This window comes from Mobula birostris, chromosome 16, assembly GCF_030028105.1.
Source record: "Mobula birostris isolate sMobBir1 chromosome 16, sMobBir1.hap1, whole genome shotgun sequence".
Classification (NCBI taxonomy): domain Eukaryota; kingdom Metazoa; phylum Chordata; class Chondrichthyes; order Myliobatiformes; family Myliobatidae; genus Mobula; species Mobula birostris.
In genome coordinates, this window is record NC_092385.1 from 8,244,861 (window position 1) to 8,266,624 (window position 21,764).

General features: G+C 41.9%; 1 protein-coding gene across 2 annotated transcripts in view; it reads right to left on the bottom strand.

The window, feature by feature from the left end:
* Positions 1-21,764, bottom strand: part of copg2 (COPI coat complex subunit gamma 2) — a 103,788-nt gene that overhangs the window by 55,030 nt on the left and 26,994 nt on the right. For both annotated transcript variants that reach the window (XM_072280276.1, XM_072280275.1), the window contains exons 4-6: positions 14,414-14,485; positions 11,611-11,690; positions 6,292-6,367 (exon numbers count right to left, since the gene is read on the bottom strand). In XM_072280276.1, the coding sequence (XP_072136377.1) occupies positions 6,292-6,367; positions 11,611-11,690; positions 14,414-14,485 (228 nt within the window). The remainder of the gene's footprint in view (positions 1-6,291; positions 6,368-11,610; positions 11,691-14,413; positions 14,486-21,764) is intronic.

Here is a 21,764-nt window from a genome sequence, read left to right on the forward strand (position 1 = left end):
TGGCAAAAGTGTACATTGCTACGCTAGGAGGAAAAGTGCACTACACACCTACACCAAAACCTCATCCCAACTGTGAAGCATGGTGGAAGGAGCATTATGGTTTGGGGCTGCTTTGCTGCCTTAGGGCCTGGGCAGCTTGTACTTGTTGAGGGGCAATTAATTTAAAATTGCATCAAGATATTTTCCAGGAGAATGTCAGGGTAGCAGTCCAGCACCTGAAGCTTAATAGAAGTTGGATAATGCAACAAGACGATAATCCAAAAGCCAAGAGTAAATCAACAGAATTGTTTAAAAAGAAGAAAATTCATGTTCTGGAATGGCCAGGTCAAAGTTCTGTCCTTAAACCTATAGAAATGTTGTGGAAGGACCTGAAGCAAGCAGCTCATGCAAGGAACCCCACCAACATCCCAGAATTGAAGCAGTTTTGTAAGGAGGAATGGCCTAAAATTCCTCCAAGCCGAAGTGCAGGACTGATCAACAGTTATTGGAAACGTGGTTGAAAACATGGGGCGCCTAGGCAAGACTCAAGTAGCAGCAGTACTCTCAATGGATACGATTAAATATTCTCATTTCAGCCTGTTACAGCGAAAAAGCACAACTGCTTCCAAGGTCAGTATAGTCAACAAAGATGTCTTAATGTGTTTAAACGAACTATTGCTACTTAAAACCGATGGAAACAACACCATTTGTGGTCGGAGGTGCTCACAGAGGACACTTCGGAGGAAGCGCGGGCGTAAATCAGGATTACAAGTGCGTTTAAGGAAAAGTGGTTTTAAACTCCCTATACCGACTATCTTGCTGGTGAACGTGCAGTCTCTGGTGAATATAACCGATGATCTCAGAGCCAGGGTACTGAATCAGAGGGACATTAGGACTGCGTGTGTCCTTTGTTTTACAGAATCCTGGTTAACCCCTTCTGTACCAGATGCAGCAATCCAGATCGACGGGTTTACTATACACCATCGGGATAGATCTATAGAGTCTCTGAAAAGCTGAGGTGGAGGAGTATGCCTCATGATCAACTCTTCTTGGTGCATAAATATATCAATGCTGTCCCAATTCTGCTCACCAGACCTGGAATATCTAGCAGTAAAGTGTTGTCCTTTTTAACTACCACGGGAGTTCTCTGGGGTCATTTTGGTAGCTGTTTACATTCCACCTCAGGCCAGTGTCAAGCAGGCTTTAGATGATCTGAGTAACGGGATCAACATGCACGAAACAACGCACCCTAACGCCTTCACTATAATTTTGGGAGATTTTAACCAAGCCAGTCTGGAAAAAAAAAAATCACTAAGCAACTATCATCAACAGATCACTTGCAATACCAGAGGAAACAACACACTGGAGCATTGCTACACCACCATCAAGAATGCCTACCATGCTATTCCACGCCCTCACTTCGGGAAGTCTGATCACCTGGCTGTACTTCTACTCCCTGAATACAAGCAGAAACTGAAGACTGCAGCACCAACGGTAAGGACCAAGAAGGTCCTACAGTACTGCTTTGAATTGGTAGTCTGGAGTGTATTCATGGATTCATCTTTGAATCTGGGTATGTTGCAGTTTATACTGACTTCATTAAAACCTGTGTGGATGAGTGTGTGCCTACAAAGACTTACTGTACATTCCCAAACCAAAAGCCGTGGATGAACCAGGAGATACGTCGTCTGCTGAAGGCTAGATCTGTGGCATTCAAGTCTGGCAACTCAGGCCTATACCAGAAGATCAGGTATGATTTGCGGAAGGCTACTTCAAGGGCAAAGGGACAATTTCGAACAAGGTTGGAGGTGATATCAGGCGCACGGCAACTCTGGCAGGGTCTGCAAGACATTACTTCCTACAAAGCGAAACCCAATAGTATGAATGGTAGCGATGATTCACTACCAGATGAACTCAACGCCTCTATGCACGCTTTGAAAGGGAGAACACAACTACAGCTGTGAAGATCCCTGCTGCACCTGCTGACCCTGTGATCTCCACCTCAGAGGCCGATGTTAGACTGTATTTAAAGAGAGCGTACCCTCGCAAGGCAGAAGGTCCTGATGGAGAATAGTGGGCTGCCTTAATGACTATCGCCCAGCAGCACTCCCATTGGCAGTGATGAAATGCTTTGAGAGGTTGGTTATGACTAGACTGAACTCCTGCCTTAGCAAGGACCTGGACCCATTGCAATTTGTCTATCACCACAACAGGTCAACAGCAGATGCAATCTCAATGGCTCTCCACACAGCTTTAGACCACCTCATCAGGTTGCTGTTCATCGACTATAGCTCAGCGTTTAACAGCATCATTCCCACAATCCTGATTGAGAAGTTGCAGAACCTGGGCCTCTGTACCTCCCTCTGCAATTGGATCTTCAACTTCCTAACTGGAAGACCACAGTCTGTGCGGATTGGTGATAACATATCCTCCTCGCTGACGATCAAAACTGGTGCACCTCAGGGGTGTGTGCTTAGCCCACTGCTCTACACTCTATATACACACGACTGTGTAGCTAGGCATAGCTCAAATACCATCTTTAAATTTGCTGACGATACAACCATTGTTGGTAGAATCTCAGAGGGCGTACAGGAGTGAGATATGCCAACTAGTGAAATGGTGCCGCAGCAACAACCTGCCATTCAACGTCAGTAAGACGAAAGAGCTGATTGTGGACTTTAGGAACACATACCAATCCTCATAGAAGGATCAGAAGTGGAGAGAGTGAGCAGTTTCATGTTCCTGGGTGTCAAGATCTCTGAGGATCTAACCTGGTCCCAACATATCGATGTAGTTATAAAGAAGGCAAGACAGCGGCTATACTTTATTAGGAGTTTGAAGAGATTTGGCATGTCAACAAATACACTCAAAAACTTCTATAGTTGTACCGTGGAGAGCATTCTGACAGGCTGCATCACTGTCTGGTATGGAGGGGCTACTACACAGGACCGAAAGAAGCTGCAGGTGGTTGTAAATCTAGTCAGCTCCATCTTGGGTACTAGTTTACAAAGTTCCCAGGATATCTTTAGGGAGCGGTGTCTCAGAAAGGCAGCATCCATTATTAAGGACCTCCAGCACCCAGGGCATGCCCTTTTCTCACTGTTACCATCAGGTAGGAAGTACAGAAGCCTGAAGGCACACACTCAGTGATTCAGGAACAGCTTCTTCCCCTCTGCCATCCGATTCCTAAATGGACATTGAAGCTTTGGACACTACTTCACTTTTTTTTTTAAATATACAGTTTTTCTGTTTTTGCACATTTTTAAAATCTATTCGATGTACGTAATTGATTTACTTTATTTATTATGTTATATTTTAATTTTTTCTCTCTGCAAGATTATGTATTGAACTGCTGCTGCTAAGTTAATAAATTTCACGTCACATAAACCCGATTCTCAAGTTATTGCTGTACAAGGGGCTCACACCAGTTACTGAAGGCAAAGGTTCACATACTTTTTCCAATAAATACATATAATATTGGATCATTTTTCTCAATAAATATATAAACAAGTACAAGGTTTTTGTGTTATTTATTTAACTGGGTTTCTCTTTATCTAGTTTTAGGACGTGTGAAGCTTTGATCGCATTTTAAGATATTTATGCAGGAATAGAGAAAATTCTACAAGGTTCACAAACTTTCTAGCACCGCTGTATGTTGATTTCAGCCAGAAACAAATGGGGATCTTTTACAGGAAGAAGAATTATAACGGGAAATAAGAGAATGGAAAAGAAATTGAACAAATTGACAACTGAGTCACTGAAGACATACTGTGATTACCTTAAGTGTCATTTTAGTGCTCTAGCAGAGACGATAACTGACTAAAAGGATTCTTGACTGAGGAAAGATGGATACCAATGTTGAGGGTGATAAGTGATGATAGGAAAAGGAATTTGTGAATTGAAGTGGGGGAAAGAGTCGGTGTAGTTTGCAAGGACGGAACAAAGGTTGATTTGTGCTCAACACGGGGGAGGACAGCAGATTTAAATATGCACAATACTTGCAGCAGGGAAAAAAAAATCATCTCACACTTGCTGGAAGTGGGGAGAGGGAAGGCTTATGAAGACAGCAAATCACAAATCAAAACATGAAGTGTTGGTATTCCAGACTGAATAGCATCAAAGGAAAGAATAACCAGGTGAAAATCAAACTCTTTTTCTTCTGACAGGCATTTAACTATAATTGGCACTTCTACTAAAAGATATACAGATATTGCAAATCAAACTTCGCTAATAAATATTGAGAATGAAAAAAACCCAACAAAATGATGACAATGCAGAAAACAATTTATCTTGAAATATCTAACCATTCAAAAAAAAAAAAGTAGATTAGCACAAGGCCAATATTAATATGAACCCTCCATGCACTGCTGGTATTACTAGTCAGCTTCAGCCATGGACTGTACACATCTCCACCAATCCAAGAGGCAGGCAACCACTTAATTACTTCAAGTGCAGATTTTTCTATTTAATGCAGCCTCATGTTTTTTGCTGTTTAAAGCCAAGTCAAATGGAATTTTCAACATTAAATGTAAAAAAAAAATACAGTCTCCCACTGGGTTTGTAAAGAGTCTGACCTCTAGAAGCTAATACTACATTGAAGATTCTTCTGACTGCCATCACTAAGAAACATCTGCTTCAATTATGCCCAGCTTTGCGGAGGTACAATTTAACTAAAGGCAGATTTGATTTAAATGTTGGCAGAATTCCAGCCAATACCTCTAGTGCTAATGCTAGCCTGCGATATAAACTTCCTAAATTAGTGCTCAGCACATCACAGGAACCAGCTTCTCCTCTATGGACTCTGTCTACATTTTTCAGTGCCTCAGTAAAGCAGGCTACATCATCAAATACACCACCCACCCCGGACATTCTCTCTTTCCCCATCTCCTATTCAGCAGATGACAGAAAAACTTGAAAGAACTTCTATCCTGCTGTTATCAGACACTTATTAACTGGCCAACTTGTATGATAAGATGCAATCTTGGCCTAAGACTTTCTCGTTATAACACCATGAGAGATAGGAGCAGAATTAGGCCACTTGACCCACCGAGTCTGCTCCACCATTCCATCGTGGCTGATTATCCCTCTCAACCCCAAATCCCCACCTTCTTCCCGTACCCTGACTAATCAAGAACTTACCAACTTCTGCTTTAAATATACTCAATGACTTGGCCTCCACAGCCACCTGTGGCAATGAATTCCAATGATTCACCATACTCTGGCTAAAGATATTTTACGCCAAAGGACTTCTTCCTGTGCTATACTCTCGAGCTCACTTAGCAGCACACAGTTAAACCAATGGCTATCGATGGAAATAACACAGAAATAGCAGTGGTAATATTTATACTTCCACAGAGATGATAATCAGTCAGTTGAAGCTTAGCAAAATGCATATTTTAGTCAACCTAGAAGATTTTAAGGTAAGCAAGGTACAAGGGAGGAGAAATTTAGGTAATAAATTCCAGAGTCAGGACTTTGAGCAAAGGCATGATTCACAAATCCATGAAAATGAATTAAAATTTATCCTGAAGGAAACAGTCTATTACTGGCAATTTTACTTTCAACCATGTTGAGGGATACAAATACTTTTGGAATTAAGCTTCATCATCAAGTCCTCCCGACAAAATACAGGCTAATTTCACCCGTCCCCCTTCCCTCTTTCTGCATTCCCCATTCTGGTCCTCCACTCGCCCCCCTTCTCTTCTCCTCACCTGCCCATCACCTCCTTCTTGTTCCCCTCCTCTTTCCCTTTCTCCCATGGTCCACTCTCCTCTCCAATCAGATTCCTCCCTCCAGTCTTTCACCACTTCCAGCTATCACCTCCCTGCTTACTTCATTCCCATCCCCTCGCCTGGTCTCACCCATCACCTTCCAGCTTATGTTCCTGCCCCTCCCCGCACCCCCCCTTCTTATTCTGATTTCTTCCCCTTCCTTCCCAGTCCTGATCAAGGGTCTCGGCCTGAAACATCAACTGTTTATTCCCCTCCATAGGTACTCCCTGAATCTGCTGAGTTCCTCCAGCATATTGTGTGTGTTGCTGCAAGATATGGAGCGAAGCTCTTATCAACTTTGCTCACACGTTCTGAGTGACAGTTTAAACAGCAGCAATCTTTGAACATTTTGCACATCATCACTGGAAAAAAGTTTGGCACCACCAATAAAGGATTATTATTACCAGCAGAGAGATTCAAAACTAAAAGATACTGATTGCACCAAGTTCTGATTTTTATATTAGAGGGGAACTTCTTTTAAATCATGTCGATGCACTTCAATGCAAGCTATGCAAGGCACTATTTTGAGAGCATTACTTACATCGGTAATTTTACACAGTGCTCTCACAGCAGGTCCACGATAATTGTCTTCTTTGCCCGTCATGTCTTTTGTCAAACTGAAGGGAGAAAAAGAACTGTCTAATAATTGCAGCAAGAATTTGGCCACATGACATGAAACAATTCTTTTATTTTGTCGATAAAGAGAACATTTCCAAGACAGCATACACCCATTATACTACCATATCATTTTGCCATTGCCCAAGAGATTCTTTACTCTAGTCTTTAAATCAAGATTCAAGTAGCATCTCTACAACATCAGGACGATGTACAGCCCACCACAGTCAATATTTTTTGTAGACTTGTCTATAACAAAGAAACATGGTAGCCAATGAAGTTGCTATAACACTGACATAAATGGACAGATTGCAATGATTTTAATCATAATTAGCTAATAACAATGGGAAACCTCAAAGTTCAAAGTAAATTTATTATCAAAGTACATATGTCACCTTATACAACACTGAGATTCATTTTCTTGAGGGCACACTCAACAAATCAAAAGAATAACCATAACTGAATGAATGAAAGTCTGCCAAACAAGGACATTCAACCAGAGTGCAGAAGACAACAAACTGCAAATATAAAAAGAAATAATAATAAATAAGCAATAGATATTGAGAACAAGAGATGAAGATTCTCCTTGAAAGCGAGTCCATTGGTTGTGGGAACATTTCAATGATGGGGCAAGTGAAGTTGAATGAAGCTATTCCTTTTGCTTCAAGAGCCTGATGGTTGAGGAGTAGTAACTGTTCCTGAACCTGATGGCGAGAGTCCAGAGGCTCATGTACCTTCCTTCTTCTTGATGGCAGCCCTGGGAAGAGAGCATGTCCTGGGTGGTGGGGTTTCCTGATGATGGATGCTGCTTTCCTGTGACAGCATTTCATATAGATGTGCTCAATGGTTGGGGGAGCTTTACTCGTGATAGACTGGGCCGTATCCACTACTTTTTGAGGAATTTTTCATCCAAGTGCACTGGTGTTTCCATGCCAGATGTGATGCACCCAGTCAATATACTCTCCACTACAGCTATAGAAGTGCGTCAAAGTTTTAGATGACATGCCAAATCTCCACAAATCCCCAAAGGAAGTTTAAGCGCTGCCCTGCTTGCTTCGTAATTGCACAGGTCACCCAAAATAATAACACCTAGGAATCCTGCTCTTCAGAATAGTTTCATCTACCCTTTGGGGTAAATAACTCTCCTGAGCACTGCAGAAGACAACTAGCCTAGATATGGTCAAGTCTCCAGATATTTTGACCTTCTGGCACAAAGGCACTCTCCAACATCTGCTGAACACTGTGGACATACTAGGTTGGCACTGGAATAAGTGGTGACACTTGTGGGCTGCGCCGGCACATTCTTGGTTTGAGTTTGTTGCCAACATAAACAGCGCATTTCACTGTATGTTTTGATGTACATGTGATAAATGAATCTAAAGATGATTAGAAAATAATTAACCTCCTTTATTCTTCTGCATTATTTACAACTGGGTGAGACTTTAAAGCAAAATATCTGCTCAAAAGGTCACTTTGCAGAGCGTTTTGGTCAAAACGAAAAAAAAGGAGGGGGGGTTTGCTTCTCATTTAGCTTGCAGACATTGGATGGCAATAATGAGAAGGCTTGCTTTGATGCATTCCAAAATATTGGACCGGGGACAAATATTGTTGAAAAATGATGCGAAATCAGAGTTGCTGTAAAGATAGTATGCTCTGTGATGAAGAGTGGATCTTATTAACACCTCATGCTGGTGAAGAACATACTGTCTGCAGTTGGAATATGGCACTTTGGGCGTAATTTATTCCCCATAAACCCCAAAGTAATTGAAACTACACTACACGGCTTCAGGACAAAATTACCATACATGTGGAACTTTATTGCTGATGTTATAGGTTTGGAATCCCTCCCATGCCTGTACTTTGAAATCCTGCATGTTAAAGCTGCTGTCCTGGCATCTGTAGTGAACTGCAATATGAAGAGGCAAAAAGAAGAGCTCTAGAATGGCAGGACAGCAGGAACCCGTCACTCTGATATCTCATCCAACCTTCCAATCTTCATGTTGCACAAACAGGAAATGCTGAGAGACTATTCACTGCTGAATGTCATCACACATCAGAGTCTAACCCTGCTCTCACTCTCTATCTGCCAGCTTTCAGTCAGTGACTGAACTGCAGCAACTGTGACCAATTGATTTGTTGTTCTTATCTATTAGGGATAAAGTCACATTGGGTTAGTGTGGTTATGCAATGTTAGCATTCATCTGGAGAGGAGTAGAATATATATGCAAGGATTTAATGCTGAGGCATTACAAGGATTACCCAGACCAAACTTAAGAGTATTGTGAGCAGTTTTGGGATCTGTTTTCTAAGAAAGGATGTGCTGGCATTGGAGAAGCTCCAGAGGCGATTCACAAGAATGATATCGGGAATAACAGGGCTAAAGTATGAGAAACATTTGATGGCACCAGGGCCTGTACTAACTGCGGTTTAGATGAATGGGGGTGAGGTGGTGGGGGGGGTATCTCACTGAAACCTAGCGAATATTAAAATACCTATATAATATGGATGTAGAGAGGATGCTCCATATAGTAGGGGAGTCTAGGACCGAAGGGCACAGCCTCAGAATTGAGGGACATCCAGTTAGATGAGGAGGAATTTATTTAGCCAGAGGGTAATGAAGCTGTGGAATTCATTACCACAGATTCACTACCTCAAAAGATGGCTGTTCAGGCCAAGCCAATGGGTATATTTAAAGTGAAGGTTGATAGGTTCTTGATTATTAAGAGCATCAAAGGCTATGGGGAGAAGGCAGGAATATGGAGTTGAGAGGGAAAATAAATCAGCCTTGACAAATAGGTGGAGCAGACTTGATGGGCCAAATTCTGCTCCTGTCTCATGTTCAATGCAACACAAACTGGGGTGAAGACATGAACCTCACTAGCTTTCAGCATACCTAGCTTTATCTTGGTAGCCCACTACATAAGATTCCACGGCGACACAGTGAAGCTCACCAGGCAAACCACCATTATTGACTATATCTGGAAAAAAACTGATCAGGACCAATGGATTTTAAAATATACCCCACGTTGCCACGAATAAAACTGCACCCCAAGGAGGGGGATAAATAGGTAAAAACATACTTTCCATGCAAGTGGCTTTTCCAGAAGAAAATTAATAAAATATGCAAAGTTTATTATTTATTGAGATATAGTGCAGAATAGACTCTTCCGGCCCTTTGAGCTGTGCTGCCCAGCAATTCCCTGATTTAATCTGAGTCTAATCATGGGACAATTTACAACGCCTAATTAACCTACCAACCATTACGTCTTTGGACCATGGGAGGAAACCGGGGCATCCTATATTAATACATCATAGAAACTGTTCTGGGCTGCAAATTAACTGAAGATACCTCAGAGATATATGATGATTCAGACTGTGCTCCACTGCAAGATTAACTCTGTTCTACTCCCCAACAAAGTCAAATTAGGGTTAGACTAAAAGGAGGGAAGGGCTAGATTGATGTTGGAGTAGAGTAAAAGGCCAGCACAACATTGTGGGCTGTAGGGCCTGTACTGTTCTATGTTTTATGTTTTAACACTGCCTGAAGAATTTTCCAACACTTTCTGCTTTTAGGTGAGTCTTAAGTGTTTGCTTTAATTAAAAGTGTGACTTCAAGAACTAAACATTGTGAAGTGACTGTGAAGGAGCTTTAAGATAACACACAAAAAATGCTGCAGGAACTCAGGCAGCATTTACTTACTGCCCATTATGCCGCTACTGGTTAGGGCAGCAATGAAGGTCCTTCATCTCTGGCTGTGTTCACAGCTTCCTCTATCATGTCAGCAGCTTCCGCTCAGTTTTCACTACTGTCAGTCATGCAAGTCCCAGCTGGAGACTCAGGACTACCATCACACTCAGATGTACAAGGATTCTTCATTGCTGTTTCCGTAACAATTTTGTTTTACCAGTCAGGGTTGTTAGCTCCTGAATCTGAAGGACCAGTGGACCACTCGTAGTCTGGCCTCTACCCTTTTACCTGTTAGGCATTAGTGACCCTACCAAAAGCCAAAGCTTAAAGCCCCGACTCCAGCCAACATAGCTTTCCAGGTTATTGAAGCACACAAGCCCCCAAACCCTATGACAAGGTAGTGGTCCTCTTGGAGGGGGCAGCATCTATAGAAGGGGATAAACAGTTGACATTTCAGGTCAAACCCCTGACGAAGTATCAATAAATCTGATCTGATGAAGAGCGCCAGCCCGAAAGGTTGACTTGTTTATTTCCACCATAGACGATGCCTGACTTGCTGAGTTCCTCCAGCATTTTGCATGTGTTCCCTTGGATTTCCAGAATCTGCGGACTCTCCTTTGTTTATGATAGCATATCACTGTAATCTTGCTTTGACAGTATATAACCAGTAAGTTCCCTTAGCTAATGAAAACTTCTAAAGGAGAAAAAGAAACTTCAGATGCTCAACATCACATTGACACTCAGCTCCTTTAAAAAAAACAAAGTCTATAATGGAACACAGGTTAACTTGTCAGGTAGAGTTAGACTGAATAAAGTTTAATTGGAAGCACAATGTTGCACAAATTATGAGGTGAAATCAGGAAAATGGGGTTGAGGGGGAACATAAATCAGCCATGATCAAATGGTGGAGGAGATTCAATAGGCCAAATGGCCTAATTCTGCTCCTGTTTTATGATCATATTTTTAGCTTTCATCCATGTTTTGGCAGCATCAGAAACTAAGCAGTTCTGTGGTGCATGGTGTGCAGAATACTGCTAGCATAGAACTCCACAGCACAGAAACAGGCCCTTCAGTCTATTTAGTCTGTGCTGAACTATGGTATTAATCTGCCTAATTCCATCAACCTCCACCCGAAACATAACCCTCCAATCCCCTCCCATCCATTAACCTATCCAAATTTCTGTTAAGTGTTGCAATCAAGCCCACATTTACCACATCTGCTAGCAGCTCATTCCACACTCCCACAGCCCTCTGAGTGAAGAAGTTTCCCCTCATGTTCTTGTTAAAATATTTCATCTTTCATCCTTAACCCATCCTTAATCCAGTTCTAGACTCTCAACCTCAGTGTAAAAAGCTTGCTTGCATTTACCCTATCTATATCCCTCAAAATTTTGTATACCCTTATCAAATCTCTCCTCATTCTCTTGCACTCTAGGGAATAAAGCTCTAATTTATTCAACCTTTCCCTATAACTCAAGTTCTGGCAACATCCTTGCAATGATTCTTAAATAACCCAAAGGAAAGGTAAAGTGTCTTTATTAACCCCAGGAAACTGACCTGCTGGTAACTATGATGACATCCTCAGCAATGGTAGACATTTCTTTAATTGTCAGGTAGCACATTCTTCGTAAGGTGGGCTAAATGAAACAGCAAGAAAATAAGTGGGTCATTCATTGATATTTTGTGCCTACAAGGTTCAGCAGTAAACACTTGACAATCTGTATGTGAAAATTATTCAGCACTCATACTTTCCTCATTGAATTGATTTTGAAAATTTCGACTAGAAAGGTTGCATTTATCATCTTATTATGAAGCAAGTCACATACAATAAAGTGCTTTGCATCTTCGTACCTATTACAGAGCTAAGCACAGCAGCAATTTTGCATGCGTGAATGGATAAATGATGAGTAAGGCTATTGAATGAGGCTCAAACTAGAATAAGGCAGTTACCACCCTGCTCATCACAAAATACAGGTTTCGACACCCACTCCATATCCTGATCAGGTTGCTTCCAACCTGAACATTGATTTCTCTAACTTCTGGTAATTTTGGCCCCCTCCCCTTCTCTCTTTTTCCATTCTCCATTCTGGCTCCCCTCTTACCCCCTTCTCTTCTCCTCACCTGCCCATCATCACCCTCTGGTGCTTGTCCTTCTCTTTCTCCCATGGTCTACTCTCCTATCAGATGATTCTTTCTTCGGCCCTTTACCTCTTCCACTTACCACCTCCCAGTTTTTCACCCACCTGGCTTCACCCATCACCTTCTGGCTTGATATCCTTCCACCACCCATCCCAACTTTCTTATTCTGGCTTCTTCCCCCCTTTCTTTCCATTCCTGAAGGGTCTTGGCTTGAAACTATTTTTATTTATTTATTGATATCTAGCATGGAATAGGCCCTACTGGCCCTTTGAGACATGCCATCCAGCAGCACCCCGATTTTAATCTTAGTCTAATCAACGACCACTTAACCTACCAACCAGTATGCCTTTGGGTTGTGGGAGGAAATCAGAGCACCCGGAGGAAATGTACACAGGGTGCACAAGCAAACTCTTTACAGGCAGCAGTGGGATTCCCCTCCATAGAGGCTGTCTGACCTGCTGTGTGTGTGTGGCTCTGGAGATCCAGCAACTGCAGAATCAGTCTCTTGTTTACACCTTACTGATGCTTTTATGCTAAATAATGGCAGCTGCTTCAAGGTCCTCGGCAGGATACCTTCTATCTGCCGACTGTGATAACTGCAGCTCATTCCATTCCACTGAACCACAACTGCTGAAACCCCATTGCTTATCAGCTGGTCTCTTGACCCATAATGAACAACCAGGCAAAAACGGGGCAAAGGTCCAACTCATCCATGCAAGAAAGGTCTGGAAAGAACTGCTGGGGAAAAAGGACCAACATGTTCTAATGTTACTAACTGATATTCACAAGCCAAATAACAGAGCTGTTAACTAATCATGACAATTAACCTTCAACAATTATTCCACAACAGATACAGACAAAGGGTAGGGAAATCTCAGGCTTTGAGTTCTTCCTTCTAGGGAGATTACCATACTTCTCAGATTAGTGAGGGGAGTGGTTTACATCCACTTTCAGCCCAGCCCCTCCAGACCTCATTACACACAACTCAACATGGAGCATTACAGTACAGTACAAGCCCCTTCGGTCATGATGTTAGGCTGACCTTTCAACTTAATGCATGATCAATCTAACCCTTCCCTCCTGCATACCCCTCCAATTTTTAAAAAAATCATTGTGTCTGCCTAAAAGTTTCCTAACTGCCCCTAATACATCTGCCTCTACCACCAATTCTGGCAGCAGGTTCCACGCACCTTCTACTCTGTGTAAAAAAAAAAAACACCTGTATCTGACATCCCCCTATATTTTCCTCTAACAACCTTAAATAAATAAATATACCCCGCTCTCACCACCCCCCCATATTAGCTATTTCCACCCTGGGAGAGAGCCTCTGGATATCCACTTGACCTATGCTGCTTATGATCTTGTAAACCTCTCTACTACTGACACAATGAAATCTCATATCTGAAATGTAAAGATGTTATGACTCACTGTAAAATTTTAACTAAAGGGGTACTTGGTGATTTCTAACCCAGTAACATTTGATGCAATATAATTAGGGATTAACTTAAAACCCTTCATTTATTTATTTATTCTGCTACAATGCAGAATAGGTCCCTCGGGTCCTGCAAGCTGCACTGTCCTGTGATCCCCAGATTTTAATCTTAGCCTAATCATGGGACAATTTGCAACGTCCTATTAACCTACCAACTGGTAAGCCCGAAGCAACCAGTAGAAGCCCACATCACAGGGACAACAGCAACAATTCCTTACAGGCAGCAGTGGGAATTAAACTCGGGTCACAGGTGGTGTAAAGTGTTGTGCTAACCACTATGCTACCGAGACACCCCATGGACTTGCAATGGCATCATTTTGGACAGATGGCTGTCTTTCATTACATCTGTTACAGAGAGAGACCATCCTGGCCAAGGTAAGTTATAAACTATCACAGAAATCAATAAAGGCCAAAGCACAGAAATAAAGTCTGTCAAGCTTCAAAATTGGTGCCTGAAATTTTAAATATATTCTTGAGAAGTGCAAGGAACAGAATAAAACAGGACATTTTTAAAACTCGAACAGTGCCTAGAATTTTGAACCATAAGATTTACCAGTCGTTCCAAGTTTGCGTTTTATAATGGGATCAGACTGAGTGAAAGTATTAACCCCTTTAGCTGAGGCATAATAGGCTTTTCCCTGGAGAGCAATGGCTCAGAGCTGGTCATAGAAACAGGCACAGACTCCGAAGCACAAGAGCACTTATGTGATACGAGTAATGGATACTTACATCATTGGACTGGAAGAGTTTGGTCATAGCAAAAAATGCTTCTGTAGCTTCCACCGAGCCCATGTGCTCTCCCTGTTAACAACAAAAAAGATTTATTTACATTTACAGATTACCCACGAACAAGACCACCGGGTGAACTTACAAGGTTTATGCATGCTTAACTTATAGCGCAGAACAAAAATGCACATTAGGTTACACAGAAGATGCATTTCACAAATATGTTCCACCTGATGGCATTTCCAACTAATGAGGAAAAGCAGTAAATGCCAAACTCCAGGATGCACGGTCCCCGAGGGAGTTTGGCAGAGTAATGGGGGTTGGGTTCTCAAACTCATCTGGAAGGAAAGGAGCATCTTGAGAAGGAACTCATTCAGACACACACAAATCCCTCCATTTGCTCACTTGCTTCTGCAAATAGGTAATTATTATTATTTATTTTTTTATATATATAAGAGGTTTATACAGATTCGGTGTGTCATCTAACACTTTGACAAACTTCTATAGATGCACAGTGGAGAGTATCCTGACTGGTTGCATCACGGCCTGGTATGGAAACACCCATGCCCAAGAACAGAAAACCCTACGAAGTGGTGGATACAGCCGAGCCCTTCACAGGAAAAGCGCCCCCTGCTATTGAGCATATTTACAAGGACACTGCCGCGAGAAAGCAGTACCCAACATCAAGGAGCCCCACCGTCTACGCCATGCTCTCTTCTCGCTGCTGCCATCGAGGTGGTGGTGCAGGAGCCTTAGGTCCCACACCATCAGGCTCAGAAACAGTTCCTACCCTTCAATCATCAGGCTCATGAACCAGCGTGGATATCAGCACTGAACTGATTCCACGACCTACCGAGTCACTTTCAAGGACCCACAAGTCATGTTCCCTGTATTATTTATTTATTATTTGTCTTTGTATTTTTACAGTTTATCTTTTTGTACATTGGTTGTTTGCCAGTCTTTGTGTGTAGTGTTTTTTTTTTTAAAGTGATTTGATTGTATTTTTGATCTGTGAATGCCTGCAAGAAAACAAATCTCAGGGTAACATATGGCACAACAGTATGTATTTTGATAATAAATAAAAACAAAAATACTGGATGTCAGGCAATATCCACCACTGAAAAATAAACATTTGAAAGTCCTGAGGAAGGATATCGGCCTGAAACGTCAACTATTTACTCATTTCCATTGAGGGTGTCTGCCCTGCTGAGTTCCTCAAGAACTTTCCATGTGTTGCTCTGGATTTCCAGCATCTGCAGAATCTTATGTTATTAAAAAATAAAGTTACAAAATCTGAATATCTGAAACAAAAACTACGATGTAGTAAAATATTCAGCAGGTCAGGCAGCATCTGTGGAAAGGGCACTGGAATCAATGACACATACAAAATGTTGGAGTAACTCAGCAGGTCAGGTAACATTTATAGAAAGGAATAATGAGTTGATGTTTCAGGCACAGACCCTTCATCTGGACCTCTCATAAGAGTCTCCGCCCAAAATATTGACCTTAAAATCATTACTGATTCTGAGGAACCTTCTATTGATGGTAAAGATCAAATATAATCACACCAACTGGCACACAGGATTTAAGGGATTGAACAACCTCTCGTCTCCATCTGTTAACTTAAACGTATTTGCAGCTTTATTATTTTACTTCTGGAGGGCAGCAACAATACAAGATCTGGCCATTGAGTAAAACTGAGCAGAAATTCACACTGCTGATGAACCCAAGATGACTGCCTCCACCTTAAAATTCTAGATTCCAAAGTTCTCCACATTTCTTCTCCACCCAGCCTTCCAAACCACTGGGATGCCTTCACTCTTGCCCAGAGCCCAACTCCTCTACAAACACCCGACAACTCGACCATCTTCAATTTCTCTCTTCAACCATCTTCATCATTGGTAAACATCACAGAAAATCAACAAGGTAAGTGCAAGAACTGGCAGGTGGCTGATTGGTACTGGCACTGGAATCCAAGGAGTAATAGTTGGTGTGAACCCAGGAATGATCATAATGCAGTTGTTGCAGGCTTCAGACTGGTCTGTTAAATGGGACAAAATGAGAAAGCACAATTCATACTGCAATTGCACCATCTATTGGTGACAACACAGATCAAATCTTCATTCACGGGATATGGACAGCAGTGGCAATACTCTGCACCTACTGCCCATTCATAATTACTCCTCAACCAGCAAGGCAGTTAAGAGTCAAACACATTAGCCAGACCAGTCAAGGACTACATATTTCCTCCCCCTTCAGCCAGCATGGATAACTTCACCTCAACACTGAGCTGATCACTCAACACAGCCTATCAGCTCATTTTCAAGGACTCTACAATTCATGCTCTCAGTATTACATACATACTTATTAATTTTTTTTTTAAATATTTGCAGTTTGTCTTCTTTTGCACATTGGCTGCTCGCCAGTCTTTGTGTGTAGTTTTTCCATCGACTCTTTTGTATCTTTTGATCTACTGGGATTGAGTGCAAAAACTGAATCTCAGAGGTAGTATTCGGTGACATATACGTACTTTGACTCAGGAAGAATTACTTCCTTTTCAAGTATATCAGCACCGTAGCATAGTAACCAGCACAATGCTTTACAGCACCAGCAACCCGGATTCAATATCCGCTGCTGTCTGTAAGGAGTTTGTACGTTCTCCCCATAACCGCATGGGTTTCTTCCATGTGCTCCAGTTTCCTCCCACAGTCCAAAGATCTAACACTTGGTAGGTAATTGGTCATTGTAAATTGTCCTGTGATAAGGTGAAGGGTTAAATTGGGTAATTACTGAGCAGCACGGAAGGACCCACTCCTTGCTGCATCTCAATAAATTATTTATTTACAGCTATATAAGACCTTAGTTAGATCTCACTTGGAATACTGTGTTCAGTTCTGGTCACCTTACTACAGGAAGGGTGTGGATACTATGGAGAGAGTGCAGAGGAGATTAACAAGGATGTTGCCTGGATTGGAGAGCATGCCTTATGAGAATAGGTTGAGTGAACTCGAGTTTTCCTCCTTGGAGCAACAGAGGATGAGAGGTGACCTGACAGAGGTGTACAAGATGATGAGAGGCATTAATTGTGTGGATAGCCAGAGGCTTTTTCCCCCAGGGCTGAAATGGCTAACACGAGGGGGCATAGTTTTAAGGTGCTTGGAAGTTAGATACAAGGGGAATGTTAGGGGCAAATTTGTTTGTTTGCTTCTTTTTTAAAAAAAACACAAAGAGTGGCGGGTGTGTGGCAGCAAAGGTGGTAGAGGTGGATACAATAGGTCTTTTAAGAGACTTTTAGGTAGGTGCATGGAGTTTAGAAAAAATAGAAGGCCATGCAGTAGGGAAATCCTAGGCAGTTTCTAGAGTAGCACAACATTGTGGGCCGAAAGGGCCTGTAATGTGCTGTAGATTTCTATGTTTCTAATTCTTTTAGAATCTATTGATTGAACAATTAGCTATTTCTCTATTGAATATCTGTTGCCAGAGCTCTCTTCCATGTGAAAATTTTGCTTATATATTTTTTATATTTTAATCTTAGACTCTGCAAGACTTGGAGAAGATAAAAAAAAAATACCAACCACCTGATTTATTGAACACTAGATTCCAATTAAGAATCAGTGGATAAGTTCTCTTTCACTGTTTAAATGCAAACTTTCAATGCCACAGATTCTAAAAGCGGACTTCATTTAAAAAGAATTCCCATGCATGCAACATCTGATCATCAACAGTAAATGAGATGAATTTCAAATAAACTTTTTTTTTGGTGAGGCTTGACAAGGGCAATCAAATTCTCTGTTTGACACAATATCGGGGGTTCTTCAACTGAGCAAGCAGATGGAAGCTTGATTTAAAGCTTATTTAAAATATAACAGCTCTGACAGTGCACCACTCTCTTGATACTGTGCTGGAGTGTTTGCCTAAATTAAAAAACTTGGACAAGTCTCAACCTTCAGAATCTAGTGCAAGGCTGCCACCTACTGGAGTGGCTGGCAATGACAATGTAAAAATGTCAAAATGCTGCTGGAGGAACTCAGCAGATAAGGCTGCATCTATGGAAAAGAGTAAGCAGTCAATGCATTGGGCCGAGAGTCATCTTCAGGACAAGATGTCCACTAGTTTCAACTCATCGGATGACTACAAACCAGAAGCTGGACATCAAAAAATCAACTGTGAAAGTAACAAAACTTCTATTATAATTTTGTCATTTTGTCAGCCTGTATTTACAAGTAAACATATTACTTGGGCGAATGCCATTATATCACCGGCTGCCTCAAGGCAGCAACATCTCAGAATCCCCACCATCCAGGTCATGCAATTTTTTCCCACAGCTATCATTAGGCAGGAGGTACAGAAGCCTGAAGTCCCACACCACTAAATTCCAGGACAGCTACTTCCCTTCAACCATTTGGTTCTTGAATCAACGGCAAAACATTGATCATAGTAGTTGTACTTAGTCTAATCCCTTTGCACTTGCAATAGATTTGTTTTATTCTATCCTAATTGTGTTTCTTTATCTTATAAGAATTGTATCTATGTTTAATAATGCTGCATATATGATGCAAAGTGCCTGTGATGCTGATACAATTATGTGAGCAGCACAGTTGCTTAGCAGTTAGCATAATGCTATTACTGTGCCAGCGACCAGGATTCAATTCCTCTCACTATTTGCAAACAGCTGGTATGTTCTCTCTGTGGCCATGTGGGTTTCCTCCGGGTGCACTGGTTTCCACCCACTTTCCAAACATGTACCAGTTCAGGTTAGTAAGTCGTGGGCATGTTATATTGGCGCCAGAAGCACGGTAACACTTGCAGACTGCCCTCGGTAAATCTTTTGATTGCGTTGGTCATTGACTCAAAATGACGCATCTCGCTGTATGTTTCAATGTATAAGTAACAAATAAAGCTGGTCTTTATTAAGTTTTTCAGTGCACCAGACCCAAATTTATTGTCATCTGTATTTCTGAATGGTAAACTATTAATGCAATAATGATTAAAAGATAGAAACAGCAGTAAGCTTTTCAAAGTTTATTCCATTACCCAATGGGATTTTGGCCGACTTATTTTAACCCTGGGATCCACAGCCTAGGATCCATGGACTCCTCAGTTAATTACATTTAAAAACACTTTCAGTAAAAGACTTAATTTTTGGAGAGTGCTCCATTTGTCCACTAACCTTTATAAAAAGATGCATTTGTTAACCTCACATTCAGAATATATTATCACATATTGCGCTCTCACCCTTCTGCCCCAATTAGGGTCAGCATCGGAGGGAGGAACATCACAAACCTAAGATTTGCTGGCAACATTGATGGACTTGCAGGAAAAGAGGACAATCTGGCCAACCTGGTCAACTGTCTTGACAGAGCGTCCACAAAGTTTGGAATGGAAATAAGTGCCGAGAAAACCAAGCTCATGGCAAATGCCAACGGTGCCATCACAACAGACATCTCAGTCCATGGTCAGAAACTTGAGACAGTGCAGCAGTTCAAATACCTGGGGGCAATCATCAGTGATGAAGGATCAAGACCAGAAGTCCTGGCAAGAACCGCAGAGACAATGACCTCACTATCCAAACTCAAGACAATATGGAGGGACAGCAACATCACCATGAAGTACAGGCTTATACTTCTGTGTGCATTGGTATTCTCCATCTTCCTGTACGCATGTGAGACATGGACCCTCACAGCAGAGCTACAGAGGAAGAGACAGGCATTGGAAATGAGATGCTATCGCAACATCTTGGGCATCTCATACTTGGACCACATCACAAACAAGCAGGTCTGCAAGACCATCCTGCACCACATTGGCCCCCATGAAGACCTTCTCACAACAGTGAAGAAAGCTGAGATGGTACAGCCACGGAACAAGATCCAGTGGCCTTGCAAAGACCATTCTACAAGGAACTGTGCAGGGAAAAGGAGAGGTAGACAGCGGAAAAGATGGACGGACAACATTAACGAATGGACAGGGAAAACATCTGCAGTGACCCACACTCTGGCACACAACCACGACAGATGGAACAGACTGGTGCAAAGCTTGTCATGACAGCGTCCCGATGACTCCACCAGGAGTTAAGGGTGCAAGGAAGGAAGGATACCCCTCATAATATTGTATTGTTCATTCCTTACACTCCAGGGAATAAAGCCCTAACCTATTCAACCTTTCCCTGTAACTCAGGCCCTCAAGTCCTGGCAACATCCTTGTAAGTTTTCTCTGCACTCTTTCAATCTTATCAATACATTTCCTGTAGGTAGGTGACCGGAACTGTACAAGGATTCCACAAGTTAGTGCAAACACAAGTTGAGTCAAACGCCTGGTTTTATCTATTGATTCTGTGTAGTTATAAAACCCTCAAAAAGTTGTAAATTTTAAGCTACAGGGAGCTCTTTGGAGAAAACAACTATACCAATTAGACAGCATGTTCCTATGAGGATAGGCTGATCGAGCTGGGGCTTTTTCCTCTCTGGAGAGAAGGAGGTTCACTTAACAGAGTTGTACAAGATGCTAAGAAGCATAAACCAAGTGAACAGCCAGACTTTTTCCACAGTGTGAAAAATGGAGAATACAAGGCAGCATGATTTGAGGAAAGCATAGGGAGATGTCAGAGGTAGGTTTTTTTTTAAAATTACACAAGGAGCGGCGAGTGTGTGGAAGATACATTGGGGACATTTTAGAGACTGTTATATAGGCACATGGATAATAGAAAAATGGAGGGTGATGTGAGAGGGAAGGGTTAGGTTGATTTTGGAGTGGATTAAAGAATTGGCCTGCACTGTACTATTCTATGTTCAACCAGCATTCCATGTTTGGATTTCATCAATGTATTAAGAAGCAATAATACATCTAGCAACATTCATCATGGATCTTCCTGCTGTCAGCATCAGATCAAGTCCAGAAGTGTGACCAGAGACATAACCAAAGACTCGTATTTTTATCACGGTCACTTTTACAAACAGAAGTTCTCCCAGCCACCGAAACCAACGATCCTGCTGCATGAAACCCCACCTTATGTTTTAGCAAACCATAAGGAAGCTTTCCAACAATGATTGCATAGATTGATGATATCAGATACAAATTGCTTTTTCCTCCTCAGGACAGGCGAGTCTAGAACTTGGGTGAAAGGTGAAATATTTACGGGGAATCTGAGAGGAAGTTTCTTCACTCAAGAGATTTTTCCATCTGCAAACAACAAATCTCTCAGCGGCCCACTATTTTAATTCCTAACTCCATTCCTATTCTGACAGGTCCGTCCATGGCCATCGATCTCTCCAACTTCGGGTGATTTCCGCCGCACCCCCCCACCCCCCCCCCCCACCAAACCACTATATCAATTTCCCCTCTGGTCCCTTAGCTCTTC